At 43.6% G+C, this 20,000-nt stretch overlaps 1 protein-coding gene across 1 annotated transcript in view; it reads left to right on the top strand.

The window, feature by feature from the left end:
- LOC135517126 (collagen alpha-1(XI) chain-like) overlaps positions 1-20,000 on the top strand; it is a 172,505-nt gene that overhangs the window by 53,290 nt on the left and 99,215 nt on the right. Inside the window, 9 exon segments of the mRNA XM_064941154.1 lie at positions 3,352-3,405; positions 3,525-3,632; positions 3,883-3,936; positions 11,675-11,728; positions 12,082-12,126; positions 12,605-12,658; positions 12,809-12,853; positions 15,482-15,535; positions 16,001-16,054. Of these exon segments, the coding sequence (XP_064797226.1) occupies positions 3,352-3,405; positions 3,525-3,632; positions 3,883-3,936; positions 11,675-11,728; positions 12,082-12,126; positions 12,605-12,658; positions 12,809-12,853; positions 15,482-15,535; positions 16,001-16,054 (522 nt within the window).

Below are 20,000 nucleotides of genomic sequence, written 5' to 3'. Positions count from 1 at the left end.
ATGGTTCTTCAAAGGGTTCTCCAATAGGAACAGCTGAAGAACCCTTTTAGGTTCTAGATAGCACCTTTTTTTCTAAGAGTGTAGGAAGGAGTTTCCTGATGTCAGGACAGACATGGTGGTTCCTTGAAGAACATTCCGGGATTCTTCATCAGGGTTGTCCCATTGACATCAGGGTTGTCCCATTGGATTGCCTGTCACAAAGTCTTCCTGCAGTCCAAAATGTCCCCTCTACTCCTAACTGTGTTACAACAGCCTCTTTATATAAATACATGAATATAATTGAAAACCAAGAGCATGATGCTGATCCACTATTAAAGTTTTGTTTTTACAACAGTAACACCATGGATATCAGGGTTATTACTGAAGTTAGGTTTTAAATTAACTTATGTTGAGGTTTTAATGCAAACCCAAAACCTTGAGGAAGGAAGGTAGTGTTGGTTCTGAATAGAAAATGAATGAACACCATCCCAGAGGTGAGGGCTTGTTGTGAAACATAAAACATGGTTTTACTGCTTTGGGTGCACCCACACAACTACATGTGTTAGGAGGAGAAGAGACACAAACAGGTGACAGACTGCACAGAGAGACTCAGAGAACAACAGAGATAAGTAAAGTACACAGTGGGAGACCGAGAACAGAGACAAATGAGATGGTGGGAGACAGAGAACAGAGAGAATGGAGACAGTGGGAGACAGAGAACCGGGAGAATGGAGACAGTAGGAAACAGAGAACAGAGAGAATGGAGATGGTGGGAGACAGAGAACAGAGAGAAAGGAGAGAGTGGGAGACAGAACAGAGAGAATGGAGACAGTGGGAGACAGAGAACAGAGAGAATGGAGATGTTGGGAGACAGAGAACAGAGAGAATGGAGACAGTGGGAGACAGAGAACAGAGAGAAAGGAGACAGTGGGAGACAGAGAACAGAGATAATGGAGACAGAGGGAGACAGAGAACAGAGAGGAAGGAGAGAGTGGGAGACAGAGAACATAGATAATGGAGATGGTGGGAGACAGAGAACAGAGAGACAGGAGATGGTGGGAGACAGAGAACAGAGAGAAAGGAGATGGTGGGAGACAGAGAACAGAGAGAATGGAGACAGTGGGAGACCGAGAACAGAGAAGGAGAGAGTGGGAGACCAGAGAACAGAGAGAATGGAGATGTTGGGAGACAGAGAACAGAGAGAATGGAGACAGTGGGAGACAGAGAACAGAGAGAATGGAGACAGTGGGAGACCGAGAACAGAGAGGAAGGAGAGAGTGGGAGACCAGAGAACAGAGATAATGGAGATGTTGGGAGACAGAGAACAGAAAAAAAGGAGATGGTGGGAGACCGAGAACAGAGAGAAAGGAGATGGTGGGAGACAGATAATGGAGAGAGTGAGAGACAGAGAACTGAGAGGAAGGAGAGAGTGGGAGACAACAGAGAGAAAGGAGAGAGTGGGAGACAGAGAACAGAGAGAATGGAGACAGTGGGAGACAGAGAACAGAGAGAATGGAGAGAGTGGGAGACAGAGAACAGAGAGAAAGGAGACGGTGGGAGACAGAACAGAGATAATGGAGAGAGTGGGAGACAGAGAACAGAGAGGAAGGAGAGAGTGAGAGACAGAGAACATAGAGAATGGATTGGTGGGAGACAGAGAACAGAGAGAATGGAGACAGTGGGAGACAGAGAACAGAGAGAATGGAGACAGAGGGAGACAGAGAACAGAGAGAATGGAGACAGAGGGAGACAGAGAACAGAGAGAATGGAGACAGTGGGAGACAGAGAACAGAGAGAATGGAGACAGAGGGAGACAGAGAACAGAGAGGAAGGAGAGAGTGGGAGACAGAGAACAGAGAGAATAGAGACAGTGGGAGACAGAGAACAGAGAGAAAGGAGAGAGTGGGAGACCGAGAATAGAGAGAATGGAGATGGTGGGAGACCGAGAACAAAGAGAATGGAGACACTGGGAGACCAAGAACAGCGAGAATGGAGACAGTGGGAGACAGAGGACAGAGATAATGGAAACAGTGGGAGACAGAGAACAGAGAGAATGGAGACAGAGGGAGACATAGAACAGAGAGGAAGGAGAGAGTGGGAGACAGAAAACAGAGAGAATAGAGACAGTGGGAGACAGAGAACAGAGAGAAGGGAGAGAGTGGGAGACCGATAACAGAGAGAATGGAGATGGTGGGAGACCGAGAACAAAGAGAATGGAGACAGTGGGAGACCGAGAACAGAGAGAATGGAGATGGTGGGAGACAGAGAACAGAGAGACAGGAGATGGTGGGAGACAGAGAACAGAGAGAATGGAGATGGTGGGAGACAGAGAACAGAGAGAATGGAGACAGTGGGAGACAGAGAACGGAGATAATGGAGACAGTGGGAGACCGAGAACAGAGAGAATGGAGATGGTGGGAGACAGAGAACAGAGCGATTGGAGATGGTGGGAGACAGAGAACAGAGAGAATGGAGACAGTGGGAGACAGAGAACAAAGAGAATGGAGAGAGTGGCAGACAGAGAACAGAGAGAATGGAGACAGTGGGAGACAGAGAACAGAGAGAAAGGAGAGAGTGGGAGACAGAACAGAGAAAATGGAGACAGAGAATAGAGAGAAAGGAGATGGTGGGAGACAGAGAACAGAGAGAAAGGAGAGTGGGAGACCGAGAACCGAGAGGAAGGAGAGAGTGGGAGACCAGAGAACAGAAAGAAAGGAGATGGTGGGAGACAGAGAACAGAGAGAAAGGAGAGAGTGGGAGACAGAACAGAGAGAATGGAGACAGTGGGAGACAGAATTATGGAGAGAACAGAGGGTGAAAAGGACAAAGAGAGGTTTCCTTATTCTCTTGTTAACTCATCCACCATGTTTTCTAATGCTCAACCACACGTCCCTATAGTAGCATAACAAAGACATCAATAGCTTTTGCTCTTGTGTACATGCAGTGTCATTCCCCTCCTTGGCCACCAGATGACAGTAGTCTTGATGGCATCCAGACGTATCAAATGAGGTTCCCTGCTTCATAATGGAAAGCTACAGCCCAGATTCATAGACATGTCTAGCGTTGTATCCGTAGTATGTATCCAAAAATACTCTGCCATAGCAATTAGGTTACAATTATGCACAAACTGAAGGCATACTGAATTCCCATGATCACTTACACATAACGACAGGTTAAAGGTCGATTCAATCTCTGAAGTCCGTTTAATCTCTGAGGTCCGTTTAATCTCTGAGGTCCGTTTAATCTCTGAGGTCCGTTTAATCTCTGAGGTCCGTTTAATCTCTGAGGTCCGTTTAATCTCTGAGGTCCATTTAATCTCCTACGAAGCAACAAAACAAGTAACCCTTTTATTGACGTTCCCTCTGATTTCAGGGTGAGGACGGTTTCCCTGGTTTCAAGGGAGACATGGGTCTCAAAGGTGACAGGGTGAGTTGACAACTCACTGATACCGATTCAGCCATCATTGTCATGTGTATGGCACACTTTCCACCATAGGCTACAGTAATGGTACAATATCAGATCTATTGTCTGTTGGATGTACTCAGGGTGAGCTTGCTATGCTTGGGCCCCGTGGTGAGGAAGGACCTGAGGGTCCCAAGGGAAGAGCAGGCCCCAACGGAGAGTCTGGCTCCATGGGGGGTGCTGGAGAGAAGGTGAAGTCTTCATCCTCACTCTCTATTTGTCCTGTGAGATCAATCTGTTAACAGAATATCCCCCAAACCTTGTGGAAATACTTGAATTACATTTTACTGTTCAACTGTTAAAACAGTAATAGGGTTCCGCACACTTCCAGTCAGACGCGTATTTCTAAGCTTTCGGTCAATCGACCTTCACATATGACTGTTTACCAATACATTGTGCTCATTCAAATATTAGTTTATGTTGACTTTCTGTTGTCTTCAGGGAAAACTGGGTGTTCCAGGGTTACCCGGCTACCCAGGAAGACAAGGACCAAAGGTTTGTAAACAAACCCACTCTGGGATGCCTATGAGGATTTCTGGGAAAACTGGGTGTTTCAGGGTTACCTGGCTACCCAGGAAGACAAATCAAATCCAAATTTTATTTGTCACATACACATGGTTAGCAGATGTTAATGTGAGTGTAGCGACATGCTTGTGCTTCTAGTTCCGACAATTCAGTAATACCAACAAGTAATCTAACTAACAATTCCAAAACTACTACCTTATACACACAAGTGTAAGGGGATAAAGAATATGTACATAAAGATATATAAATGAGTGATGGTACAGAGCGGCATAGGCAAGAAACAGTAGATGGTATCAAGTACAGTATATACATATGAGATGAGTATGTAAACAAAGTGGCATAGTTAAAGTGGCTAGTGATACATGTATTACATAAGGATGCAGTAGATGATATAGAGTACAGTATATACGTATACATATGAGATGAATAATGTAGGGTATGTAAACATTATATTAGGTAGCATTGTATAAAGTGGCTAGTGATATATTTTACATCATTTCCCATCAATTCCCATTATTAAAGTGGCTGGAGTTGAGTCAGTGTCAGTGTGTTGGCAGCAGCCACTCAATGTTAGTGGTGGCTGTTTAACAGTCTGATGGTCTTGAGATAGAAGCTGTTTTTCAGTCTCTCGGTCCCAGCTTTGATGCAACTGTACTGACCTCGCCTTCTGGATGATAGCGGGGTGAACAGGCAGTAGCTCAGGTGGTTGTTGTCCTTGATGATCTTTATGGCCTTCCTGTGACATCGGGTGGTGTAGGTGTCCTGGAGGGCAGGTAGTTTGCACCCTGTGATGCGTTGTGCAGACCTCACTACCCTCTGGAGAGCCTTACGGTTGTGGGCGGAGCAGTTGCCGTACCAGGCGGTGATACAGCCCGACACGATGCTCTCGATTGTGCATCTGTAGAAGTTTGTGAGTGCTTTTGGTGACAAGCCGAATTTCTTCAGCCTCCTGAGGTTGAAGAGGCGCTGCTGCGCCTTCTTCACGATGCTGTCTGTGTGAGTGGACCAATTCAGTTTGTCTGTGATGTGTATGCCGAGGAACTTAAAACTTACTACCATCTCCACTACTGTTCCGTCGATGTGGATAGGGGGGTGTTCCATCTGCTGTTTCCTGAAGTCCACAATCATCTCCTTAGTTTTGTTGACGTTGAGTGTGAGATTGTTTTCCTGACACCACACTCCGAGGGCCCTCACCTCCTCCCTGTAGGCCATCTCGTCGTTGTTGGTAATCAAGCCTACCCCTGTTGTGTCGTCCGCAAACTTGATGATTGAGTTGGAGGCGTGCGTGGCCACACAGTCGTGGGTGAACAGGGCGTACAGGAGAGGGCTCAGAACGCACCATTGTGGGGCCCCAGTGTTGAGGATCAGCGGGGTGGAGATGTTGTTGCCTACCCTCACCACCTGGGGGCGGCCCGTCAGGAAGTCCAGTACCCAGTTGCACAGGACGGGGTCGAGACCCAGGGTCTCGAGCTTGATGACGAGCTTGGAGGGCACTATGGTGTTCGATTACCTGGCTACCCAGGAAGACAAGGACCAAAGGTATGTAAACAAACCCACTCTGTGATGCCTATGAGGATTTCTGGGAAAACTTTATTCAAAAGCATCCCACAAAACCCAGCTCATCTCAGTAAACACACCAAACGCCTAAACTCTCATCTCAGTAAACACACCAAACGCCTAAACTCTCATCTCAGTAAACACACCAAACGCCTAAACTCTCATCTCAGTATAAACACACCAAACACCTAAACTCTCATCTCAGTAAACACACCAAACACGTCTCATCTCAGTAAACACACCAAACGCCTAAACTCTCATCTCAGTAAACACACCAAGCACCTAAACTCTCATCTCAGTAAACACACCAAACACCTAAACTCTCATCTCAGTATACACACCAAACACCTAAACTCTCATCTCAGTATACACACCAAACACCTAAACTCTCATCTCAGTATACACACCAAACACCTAAACTCTCATCTCAGTATACACACCAAACACCTAAACTCTCATCTCAGTAAACACACCAAGCACCTAAACTCTCATCTCAGTAAACACACCAAACACCTAAACTCTCATCTCAGTATACACAACAAACACCTAAACTCTCATCTCAGTATACACACCAAACACCTAAACTCTCATCTCAGTATACACACCAAACACCTAAACTCTCATCTCAGTAAACACACCAAACACCTAAACTCTCATCTCAGTAAACACACCAAACACCTAAACTCTCATCTCAGTAAACACACCAAACACCTAAACTCTCATCTCAGTAAACACACCAAACACGTCTCATCTCAGTAAACACACCAAACACCTAAACTCTCATCTCAGTAAACACACCAAACACCTAAACTCTCATCTCAGTAAACACACCAAACACCTAAACTCTCATCTCAGTAAACACACCAAACACCTAAACTCTCATCTCAGTAAACACACCAAGCACCTAAACTCTCATCTCAGTAAACACACCAAACACCTAAACTCTCATCTCAGTATACATACCAAACACCTAAACTCTCATCTCAGTAAACACACCAAGCACCTAAACTCTCATCTCAGTAAACACACCAAACACCTAAACTCTCATCTCAGTAAACACACCAAACACCTAAACTCTCATCTCAGTATACATACCAAACACCTAAACTCTCATCTCAGTAAACACACCAAACACCTAAACTCTCTCTCTCAAAAAGGGTTCCAAAAGGGTTTTCAGCTATTTTTTTGGTTCCAGGTAGAACGATTTTGGGTTCCATGTAGAACCCTTTGTGTAAAGGACTCTACATGGAACTCAAAGGGGTTCTACCTGGAACCAAAAAGTGTTCTTCAAAGGGTTCTCCAATAGGAACAGCTGAAGAACCCTTTTAGGTTCTAGATAGCACATTTTTTTTCTAAGAGTGTAGGAAGGAGTTCCCTGTCAGGACAGACATGGTGGTTCCTTGAAGAACATTCCGGGATTTTTCATCCCATTGGATGACCTGTCTTTCATTAGATACCAATGATCCAATATGGAGGTGCTGTTGATGGATATATGGAGTGCCTGTCAATGTTCATTATTCTTACACCCAGAAACCAACAAGGCATATTGTGTCCTCAGAGACCTAGATGGTGCTCACTGAGAATTACGATCATCTCCAGTCAAACACAGACAGGTAGATTTGATCATTAGCATCATATCACGTCCCCTAACAGGATATACACGCCCTACTACATTACATCCAGCAATATGCTGTTCAGCAAACCACTGGCAATATGGATTAAAAGATTACAAACATTATGCTGGAAGATTATGTGTCATTCTGTGAGATGGTGTCTAATACATACTCTAATACATACTCTAATACATACTCTAATACATACTCTAATACACACTCTAATACACACTCCAATACACACTCCGATACATACTCTGATACATACTCTAATACATACTCTAATACACACTCTAATACACACTCTAATACACACTCTAATACATACTCTAATACATACTCTAATAATAATCTAATACATACTCTAATACATACTCTAATACATACTCTAATACACACTCTAATACATACTCTAATACACACTCTAATACACACTCCAATACATACTCTAATACATACTCTAATACATACGCTAATACATACTATAATACATACTCTAATACATACTCTAATACATTATCTAATACATATGCTAATACATACGCTAATACATACTCTAATATAATAAATACGCTAATACATACTCTACTACATACTCTAATACATACGCTAATACATACTCTAATACATACGCTAATACATACTCTAATACATTCTCTAATACATACGCTAATACATACTCTAATAAATACGCTAATACATACTCTAATACATACTCTGATACATACTCTGATACATACGCTAATACACACTCTAATACACACTCTAATACACACTCTAATACATACTCTAATACATACACTAATACATACGCTAATACATACTCTAATAATACTCTAATACATACTATAATACATACTCTAATACATACTATAATACACACTCTAATACATACTCTAATACACACTCTAATACACACTCTAATACATACGCTAATACACACTCTAATACACACTCTAATACACACTCTAATACACACTCTAATACATACGCTAATACATACGCTAATACATACGCTAATACATATGCTAATACATAATACATACTCTAATACATACTATAATACACACTCTAATACACACTCTAATACACACTCTAATACACACTCTAATACATACGCTAATACATATGCTAATACATATGCTAATACATACGCTAATACATATGCTAATACATACTCTAATACATACTCTAATACACACTCTAATACACACTCTAATACACACTCTAATAATACTATAATACATACTCTAATACATACGCTAATACATACGCTAATACATACTCTAATACACACTCTAATACACACTCTAATACACACTCTAATACACACTCTAATAATACTATAATACATACTCTAATACATACGCTAATACATACGCTAATACATACGCTAATACATACTGTAATACACACTCTAATACACACTCTAATACACACTCTAATACACACTCTAATAATACTATAATACATACTCTAATACATACGCTAATACATACGCTAATACATACGCTAATACATACTCTAGTAATACTCTAATACATACTATAATACATACTCTAATACACACTCTAATACACACTCTAATACACACTCTAATACATACTCTAATACATACTCTAATACATATGCTAATACATACTCTAATACATAATCTAATACATTCTCTAATACATACTCTAATAAATATGCTAATACATACTTTAATACATAATCTAATACATACTCTAATACATACTCTTATGCATACTCTAATACATTCTCTAATACATTCTCTAATACATACGCTAATACATACTCTAATAAATATGCTAATACATACTCTAATACATACTCTAATAAATATGCTAATACATACTCTAATACATACTCTAATACATACTCTAATACATACCCTAATACATACCCTAATACATACCCTAATACATACTCTAATACATACTCTAATACATACTCTAATACTTACGCTAATACATACACTAATACATACTCTAATAATACGCTAATACATACTCCAATACATACTCTAATACATACTCTAATACATACTCCAATACATACTCCAATACATACTCTAATACATACTCTAATACATACTCTAAAACATACTAATTTATGCCTGAGAGCTATCAGAAGTTTGATCAAAAAAAAAGTGAACTATGGAAGTATGGAAGCCCTGGGTGTGTGAAAGCACAGCCGTTGGGTTTAGAATTATGGCAGTTTCATAGTAAGACATTTGTAATCTTTCAAACTCGTGAGTGTTTGGCCCTATCTATTTCCATCACATGACTTTGTGAATTCAGGCTTAGAAAATACTACACCTAAAGCTTTTGAGATGGGAAAATAAAACGCTGGATTGATTTCATGTTTGAATGCTTTCGTGAACACCAGGACTGAAAGTATATGGGTAAGCTAGTTTTGAATCTCGGTCTCGGCCTTCGCAACAAAGAGCCATAATTAGAAAGCAGAATGTCTTCATTGAATTGCGTGTGTGTGTTTACGTGTTTGGTTTTCAGTGGTTTTCTTTTTGATGTTGTTTGGCATCTGTTCCATGTTCCATTTACTCATGTGATATGTTATCTCAAAAGAATGTTTACAAAGACATCATGATATTTGAAGTCCTTACAAACAAAGGGAGAGTGTGTGTGTACGTGTTTCATTTCCTTATCGTGTAAACTACGTTTTGTACCACAATCATATCGTTTTATTCTGATGGTGATGTCATGAGCTCGTCACCGTTCAGCCGAGGAGTGTTCTGTTCTCTGTGTTGTCTGTCCAGGGCACGGGCACGGTGCAGGCTGGGTACAGACTCATCATGTGACGGAGCTCTCTGTGTTGTCTGTCCAGGGCACGGGCACGGTGCAGGCTGGGTACAGACTCATCATGTGACGGAGCTCTCTGTGTTGTCTGTCCAGGGCACGGGCACGGTGCAGGCTGGGTACAGACTCATCATGTGACGGAGCTCTCTGTGTTGTCTGTCCAGGGCACGGGCACGGTGCAGGCTGGGTACAGACTCATCATGTGACGGAGCTCTCTGTGTTGTCTGTCCAGGGCACGGGCACGGTGCAGGCTGGGTACAGACTCATCATGTGACGGAGCTCTCTGTGTTGTCTGTCCAGGGCACGGGCACGGTGCAGGCTGGGTACAGACTCATCATGTGACGGAGCTCTCTGTGTTGTCTGTCCAGGGCACGGGCACGGTGCAGGCTGGGTACAGACTCATCATGTGACGGAGCTCTCTGTGTTGTCTGTCCAGGGCACGGGCACGGTGCAGGCTGGGTACAGACTCATCATGTGACGGAGCTCTCTGTGTTGTCTGTCCAGGGCACGGGCACGGTGCAGGCTGGGTACAGACTCATCATGTGACGGAGCTCTCTGTGTTGTCTGTCCAGGGCACGGGCACGGTGCAGGCTGGGTACAGACTCATCATGTGACGGAGCTCTCTGTGTTGTCTGTCCAGGGCACGGGCACGGTGCAGGCTGGGTACAGACTCATCATGTGACGGAGCTCTCTGTGTTGTCTGTCCAGGGCACGGGCACGGTGCAGGCTGGGTACAGACTCATCATGTGACGGAGCTCTCTGTGTTGTCTGTCCAGGGCACGGGCACGGTGCAGGCTGGGTACAGACTCATCATGTGACGGAGCTCTCTGTGTTGTCTGTCCTTGGCACGGGCACGGTGCAGGCTGGGTACAGACTCATCATGTGACGGAGCTCTCTGTGTTGTCTGTCCTTGGCACGGGCACGGTGCAGGCTGGGTACAGACTCATCATGTGACGGAGCTCTCTGTGTTGTCTGTCCAGGGCACGGGCACGGTGCAGGCTGGGTACAGACTCATCATGTGACGGAGCTCTCTGTGTTGTCTGTCCAGGGCACGGGCACGGTGCAGGCTGGGTACAGACTCATCATGTGACGGAGCTCTCTGTGTTGTCTGTCCAGGGCACGGGCACGGTGCAGGCTGGGTACAGACTCATCATGTGACGGAGCTCTCTGTGTTGTCTGTCCAGGGCACGGGCACGGTGCAGGCTGGGTACAGACTCATCATGTGACGGAGCTCTCTGTGTTGTCTGTCCAGGGCACGGGCACGGTGCAGGCTGGGTACAGACTCATCATGTGACGGAGCTCTCTGTGTTGTCTGTCAAGGGCACGGGCACGGTGCAGGCTGGGTACAGACTCATCATGTGACGGAGCTCTCTGTGTTGTCTGTCCAGGGCACGGGCACGGTGCAGGCTGGGTACAGACTCATCATGTGACGGAGCTCTCTGTGTTGTCTGTCCAGGGCACGGGCACGGTGCAGGCTGGGTACAGACTCATCATGTGACGGAGCTCTCTGTGTTGTCTGTCCAGGGCACGGGCACGGTGCAGGCTGGGTACAGACTCATCATGTGACGGAGCTCTCTGTGTCTCCTATATACTAATAGAGGTTGACAGTCAACAACAACAACAACAACAACAAATGAAAGCAAAAAACCCTCTCAAATAATTCCTGATGACGTGGATATACTGATTCCTGACCGGCCATTTGTTCTCGTTGTTCTGCAGGGTTCCTGTGGCTTCCCAGGCTTCCCAGGGGCCAACGGAGAGAAAGGAGCCAGGGTAAAAAATAAATAGACCTGTCCCTGTTTCTGTTTCTGTTTCTGTATGGCAATCACACACACTGTATCATAACACAAGGTAGTTTATTCCTGTTGTAAAAGCATTTGAATAATGACTTTGCACAGAATACAACCTCCGAGAATCAATGTGAAAGAGATGGTGAAACTATTTGTTTGTTTTTCGATGCTTTCCTTTCCCATCTTCAACAGAAAGAAAGTCACACTCATCTCGAGTGTTTTAGCACAGACCTGGACAGTCGCTTTGAGAACAACTTACTGGGAAAGTTTAGGCTGAATTGATCTTGAGGTTTCTGAATTAAATTAAATGTCTTACACTTGTCTGTTCTTCCAAAGGGCGTGGCGGGCAAAAACGGTCCAAGGGGACAAAGAGGTCCAACGGTATGTCCTCCTACCTCACAGTCCTCCTACTTCATGGTCCTCCTACCTCAGGGTCCTCCTACCTCAGGGTCCTCCTACCTCAGGGTCCTCCTACCTCACGGTCCTCCTACCTCAGGGTCCTCCTACCTCAGGGTCCTCCTACCTCAGGGTCCTCCTACCTCAGGGTCCTCCTACCTCACGGTCCTCCTACCTCAGGGTCCTCCTACCTCACGGTCCTCCTACCTCAGGGTCCTCCTACCTCAAGGTCCTCCTACCTCAGGGTCCTCCTACCTCACGGTCCTCCTACCTCAGGGTCCTCCTACCTCAGGGTCCTCCTACCTCAGGGTCCTCCTACCTCACGGTCCTCCTACCTCAGGGTCCTCCTACCTCACAGTCCTCCTACCTCACAGTCCTCCTACCTCACATTCAGTATTGAATGAAGTCTTATCTGATCTCATGTCAGTGTGTATTCTGAGCTTTGTCCTCCCCTATCTCACAGGGTCCACGAGGTGGTCGGGGTGCTAGAGGTTCAACAGGCAAGCCAGGCCCTAAGGTAACTACACTCTCCATCTCAAAGAGATGGTAATAGCTACAGTGTATAACTGGTTAGTATCTATGTAAACAATGTGTCATTTATTACGGTGTCCACTTGGGAAACAGTAGAACATCTGATGCTGATTTCCTGTCTTGTTGTGTTTCGCAGGGCACCGCGGGCAACGATGGGCCACCTGGCCCGCCTGGCGAGAGAGTAAGTCCCATAAGGCACTGCTTCCAAGGGGGGATAGGTTATGGTCCAGGGTTGGGGGCTGACCCATCAATAATGAAATATGAAATGGCTTGGAATAAGAAGCAGTTAAAGCAGTTAAACCTCTGATGTTTCCAGGGTAGTTCTGACTGCCTGTCTGACATAGTGGTAGGGTTGACCTGGACAAGTGGTGTTCACCAATGGAAGCAAGGAAGCTACACTACACCAGACCATACTACACCACACCCTACTATACTGCACCCTACTACACAAGACCATACTACACCCTACTACACCACACCCTACTATACTACACCCTACTATACTACACCATACTATCCTACACTTTACTATACTACACCCGGCTATACTACACTTTACTATACTACACCATGCTACACACCGCCCTACTACACCACACCCTACTATACTACATCCCACCCTACTATACTACACCACACTATACTACACTTTACTATACTACACCCTACTATACTACACCAGACCATACTACACCACACCCTACTATACTGCACCCTACTACACAAGACCATACTAAACCCTACTGCACCACACCCTACTATACTACACGTTACTATACTACACCATACTATACTACACCATACTACACACCACCCTACTACACCACACCACACCCTACTATACTACACCCCACCCTACTATACTACACCACACTATACTACACTTTACTATACTACACCCTACTATACTACACCATACTATACTACACTTTACTACACGTCACCCTACTATACTACAGCCTACTATACCACACTTTACTATACTACACCCTACTATACTACACTACACCATACTATACTACACCCCACCCTACTACACCCCACCCTACTATACTACAGCCTACTATACTACACTTTACAATACTACACCCTACTATACTACACTACACCCTACTATACTACACCATGCTATACTACACCCCACCCTACTATACTACACCACACTATACTACACTTTACTATACTACACCCTACTATACTACACCATACTACACCCACCCTACTACACCACACCCTACTATACTACACCCCACCCTACTATACTACACCACACTATACTACACGTTACTATACTACACCCTACTATACTACACCATACTATACTACACTTTACTACACTATGCCCTACTATACTACTCCCTGCCCTACTATACTACACCCTACTATACTACAGCCTACTATACTACACTTTACTATACTACACCCTACTATACTACACTACACCCTACTATACTACACCATGCTATGCTACACCCCACCCTACTATACTACACCACACTATACTACACTTTACTATACTACACCCTACTATACTACACCATACTATACTGCACTTTACTACACTTCACCCTATTATACTACAGCCTACTATACTACACTTTACTATACTACACCCTACTATACTACACTACACCCTACTATACTACACCCCACCCTACTATACTACACCCTACTATACTACACTTTACTATACTACACCCTACTATACTACACTACACCCTACTATACTACACCATGCTATACTACACCCCACCCTACTACACCACACCCTACTATACTACACCCCACCCTACTATACTACACCACACTATACTACACTTTACTATACTACACCCTACTATACTACACCATACTACACCCCACCCTACTACACCACACCCTACTATACTACACCCCACCCTACTATACTACACCACACTATACTACACGTTACTATACTACACCCTACTATACTACAGCCTACTATACTACACTTTACTATACTACACCCTACTATACTACACTACACCCTACTATACTACACCCCACGCTACTATACTACAAACTACTATCCTACACCATACTATACTACACTTTACTACACTACACCCTACTATACTACTCCCCACACTACTATACTACACCCTACTATACTACAGCCTACCATACTACACTTTACTATACAACACCCTACTATACTACACTACACCCTACTATACTACACCATGCTATACTACACCCCACCCTACTATACTACACCACACCCATACTATACTACACCCTACTATACTACACTATACGCTACTATACTACACCACGCTATACTACACCCCACCCTACTATACTACACCACACCCATACTATACTACACCCTACTATACTACACTATACCCTACTATACTACACCACGCTATACTACACCCCACCCTACTATACTACACCACACCCATACTATACTACACCCTACTATACTACACTGTACTATACTACACCATACTGCACCACACCATACTATACTATACTACACCATACTGCACCACACCATACTGTACTATGCTACATACAATACTGCACCACACCATACTACACCAAACCGTACTATACTATACCATGCTACACCAAACCATACTATACTATACAATACTACACCGTACCACAACCAACATCACCCACCCAACCAGGCAGCAGCATCATCTCTGAGGCTAGCAAAACTCATTGTTGTCTGCCACACTACTATTAGGAGCATCTCATTGCTAAGACTCAGATTTCCCCCCCCCAATACACCCCGCCCCCTGCTTTCATTCTCCGATTTTCTCTCTGGTTATTCCAGGGACCTCAAGGACCCCAGGGCCCCGTCGGTGTCTCAGGACCAAAGGGCCCCCCTGTAAGTATCCTCTCAGCTAGTGTCATGGTCATATGTCCAGGTTGAAGGAAAGCAATGCAGTTGTATAGGGTGGGCTACGTATTGTGCTGTTTCACTGATTGGGTGTTGTAATCGTTCCTGTTACTGAAGCAGAACCCTGTTTCTCATCATCCTCTCGCCAGAAGACAAGTGTTCATTTCCTGCTATTGATTTGCGCTTGATTCATAGTTTTGACTTAACCTTGGCCGATAGTCAGCCCTGTTTCCGCTGTGCTCCATAACAGAACAAGGCATTACTGTGGAGGACGGACAGGTTTTCGCTTAAAAATAGTTATATTTTGAAATATTTTACCATGTATTTGTAATAGAACAAGAAAACCGATTACATTTGGTCAATACTATGAGAATCCACCATTAGATGTGGAGGTGTTCCCCTTCTTCATGTATCAGACGTTGATAGAGTCTAAGCTCTCTGTGTGGTTCATAGGGACAACCTGGAAAGGACGGGCTGCCTGGCCACCCTGGTCAGAGAGGATCGACGGTGAGTGTTTCAGTCACGCCCCCTCCCCTCGTTAGAGCTGTCACACACCTGGGCTCACCTGACCAGTGGACTCGGACAGACACTTTCTGTCAGGTGTGGAACATAACCATGCAGACTGACTCTGCTCTCTCTGTGGCGGGAAAAGCCTTCCTGACCAGACAACTTTTTCACACCTGGATGGATTTGTCTCCTCAAGTCTGTAATGGTTTTATAGACATTACATTACATTTAAGTCATTTGGCAGACGCTCTTATCCAGAGCGACTTACAAATTGGTGAATTCACCTTATGACATCCAGTGGAACAGCCACTTTACAATAGTGCATCTAAATCATTTAAGGGGGGGGGGTGAGAAGGATTACTTTATCCTATCCTAGGTATTCCTTAAAGAGGTGGGGTTTCAGGTGTCTCCGGAAGGTGGTGATTGACTCCGCTGTCCTGGCGTCGTGAGGACCAGGAGCTCAGGTGTTAGACAGCTCAGACAGCTCACTGTTAGTCTGCAGGCACACAGACTTCCTCCTCTGGTTAACCTGAGGTGTTTGTGCCTCAGACATGGATGGGAATCTCTACAGCCAATCAAATGTTAAATTAAATCAAATCAAATACAATTTTGTTGGTCACATACACATATTGCAGGTGTAGAGAAATGCTTGTGTTCCTAGCTCTAACAGTGCAGTAATATCTAACAATTCACAACAATACACACACATCTAAAAGTAAAAGAATGGAATTGAGAAATATATAAATATTAGGATGAGCATTGTCGGAGTCGCATTGACTAAAATACAGCAGGACAAAGTAAATACAGAAAGTATTCAGACCCCTTGACCCTTTTCCACATTTTGTTGGGTTACAGCCTTGTTCTAAAATGGATTAAATCTATTTTTTTTCCCACTACACAATATACCCCAAAGACAAAAACAGGTTTTTTTAGAAATGTTTGCTGATTTATTCTGTTTTGTTGAATTTTCTGTTTGCTCAGGCGAAGTTGTCTATTTGTCTAACAAGGAGGAACAGGGTCAAAGGTGGGCGGATAACAGACTTTGTACTATTGTTTAATGGGATGGTCTCTGCGCGCCTCAGGGTTGAGTTTGAGTTCTATAGAATGATAAAGTGTGGAGATGTTTCAGGAGATATGGTGTGTTGGGGGGCTGTCTGTATATCTGGGGATGATGTTTGGGATATACGGTTGTAGAAGTTGGTGAGGTTTTGGGTATTGTGATGTGTGATGTGGTTTTGTACCGTGGGGTAGAGGGCAAGGTCAGTATGCAGTACAGGGGATATTTGCTTTTTCAGGGGGGGGGTCGTTAAAGAAAGACAACAACTCAAAATTCTCTCTCTTTCTCTCTGTAACAGTAAATATTACACTCACACAAGTTCCAAAACAATAGATACATTTCAAATGTCATATTATGTCTATATACAGTGTTGTAATGATGTGCAAATAGTTAAAGTACAAAAGGGAAAATAAATCAACATAAATATGGTGTTTGTTCTTCACTGGTTGCCCTTTACTTGTGGCAACAGGTCACAAATATTGCTACTGTGATGGCACACTGTTATATTTCACACAATAGATTTATCAAAATTGGATTTGTTTTTCAAATTCTTTGTGGGTCTTTGTAATCTGAGAGAAATATGTGTCTCTTATATGGTCATACATTGGACAGGAGGTTAGGAAGTGCAGCTCAGTTTCCACATCATTTTGTGAGCACATAGCCTGTCTTCTCTTGAGAGCCAGGTCTGCCTACGGCGGCATTTCTCAATAGCAAGGCTATGCTCACTGAATCTGTTCACAGTCAAATCTTTCCTTAAATTTGGGTCAGTCACAGTGGGTCAGTCACAGTGGGTCAGTCACAGTGATTCTGCCACTGTGTACTCTCTGTTCATTGCCAAATAGCATTCTAGTTTGCTCTATTTTTTTTATTCTTTCCAATGTGTCAAGTAATTATCTTTTTGTTTTCTCATGATTTGTTTGGGTCTAATTTAGCTGCTGTCCTACGGCTCTGTGGGGTGTGTTTGTGTTTGTGAACAGAGCCCCAGGACCAGCTTGCTTAGGGGACTCTTCTCCAGGTGCATCTCTCTGTAGGTGATGGCTTTGTTATGGAAGGTTTGGGAAATATTTCCTATTAGGTGGTTGTAGAATTGAACGTCTCTTTCCTGGATTTTGATCATTAGAAGGTATCGGCATAATTCTGCTCTGCATGCATTATTTGGTGTTCTACATTGTACACTGGGGGTATTTTTTTTGCAGAATTCTGTCTCTCAGAATTCTCTCTCTCTCTCTCTCTCTCTCTCTGGTTCTCCCTGTCTCTCTGGTTCTCCCTGTCTCTCTCTCTCTCTCTCTCTCTCTCTCTCTCTCTCTCTCTCTGGTTCTCCCTGTCTCTCTGCTTCTCCCTGTCTCTCTGTCTCTGTCTCTCTCTCTCTCTCTCTCTCTCGTGTTCTCCCTGTCTCTCTGTTGCTCTCTGTCTTTCTATGGTTCTCTCTGGTTCTCTCTCTGTCTCTCCCTGTCTCTCTCTGGTTCTCTCTGTCTCTCTGGTTCTCTCTGTCTCTCTGGTTCTCTCTGGTTCTCTCTGTCTCTCTCTGTCTCTCTCTGGTTCTCTCTGTCTCTCCCTGTCTCTCTCTGGTTCTCTCTGTCTCTCTCTGGGCCAGGTCCTTCAGGGTGATGTAGTCATGTGATATTGGAGAGAGAGAGCCTGATAGAGCAGAACACATCCTGAGCTCAGAGACTAGACTACCCCAGAGTCCCCGACACACGCAGACACAAGCCTGTCTTAATACAGCCAGAGGGTGTGTTTCTAGTGTTTCTTCCCTGCCTGGTCAATTCCAATTGAATATATTCCGTTCAGGAAGTGATTTTAATTTAAAATGCAAACATATAAAAACCTTTGAAAGAAACAGCTACTACTTTATTGAATTTTCAAGTCATTCAATTTTCAATTACTGAATTGGAATTTATGTTTACTTCCTGAATTGACGGCCTTTAATTCGAATTGACCCCAACCCTGCTTCCCAGGTCATTGTGGAAAACAGTAAATAGCTCCAGACAGCCAGATTCTCTCGCCATTGCGCTGGGTTACAGTTGAATAGACTGATTATGTATTTTAAATTTAGACAAATTTAGACAAATTTTAAACAAGCATAGCATAATAACAGAATGGAACACCGGGTAGGATTACCTTTAACATGATAAATAGTGTGTCTCTCTGCATGGCCCACTGTTCTCCTTTGGAGTTTATGCAGCAAAGCTTTGCATTCATCGCTCTCAATTGTATTCACCTCACAGGGCAGTAAAAGCTGCTAACAGCTCCATGGAGCAAGGAGCACCCCAATCATAAACTGTTTCTCTCAATTTGTTGTTCTACCACCAAAGTGATACATTAGCTGAGGTGTTGGTTTTATTACCTGGTAACAGGCTGGGGGAGCGAGTAATAGCAGAATTGATCACTGCAACAAAATGTTCCAGTCTCTCAGGCCCTAGGCAGTGGACATGGATCCATCCACTCAGCTTCCTGGGCCACAATCTGCCACCACACCCTATTTGTTACAACATTAACAACGTCTACATTGTATTTCTGATCAATTTGATGTTATTTTAATGGACAATTTAAAATTTAAAATATAACTTTCAAAAACAAGAAAATGTCAAAGTGACACCAAACTGTTGGACGATAGTGTACCTTAATTTGAACCTTTATTTTACTCAAATGGACTTTTCTTTGTATGTTAGAAGGTCCCAGACAATTGCTTAATGTTTTCATGCTTTGGTGTAATTCTCCTTTCTGGATGATATGCTTAAAATACACTGAACAACAATATAAACACAACATGCAACAATTTCAATTATTTTATGGAGTTACAGTTCATGTAGGGAAATCATTCAATTGAAATCTATTCATTAGGCCCTTAAATATGAATTTCAAATGACTGGGAACACAGAGTTGATC

The sequence above is a fragment of the Oncorhynchus masou genome, chromosome 28, assembly GCF_036934945.1.
Source record: "Oncorhynchus masou masou isolate Uvic2021 chromosome 28, UVic_Omas_1.1, whole genome shotgun sequence".
NCBI lineage: Eukaryota > Metazoa > Chordata > Actinopteri > Salmoniformes > Salmonidae > Oncorhynchus > Oncorhynchus masou.
Note: the sequence above shows the minus strand (reverse complement) of the source record. Positions and strands in the feature narration are given on the sequence as shown.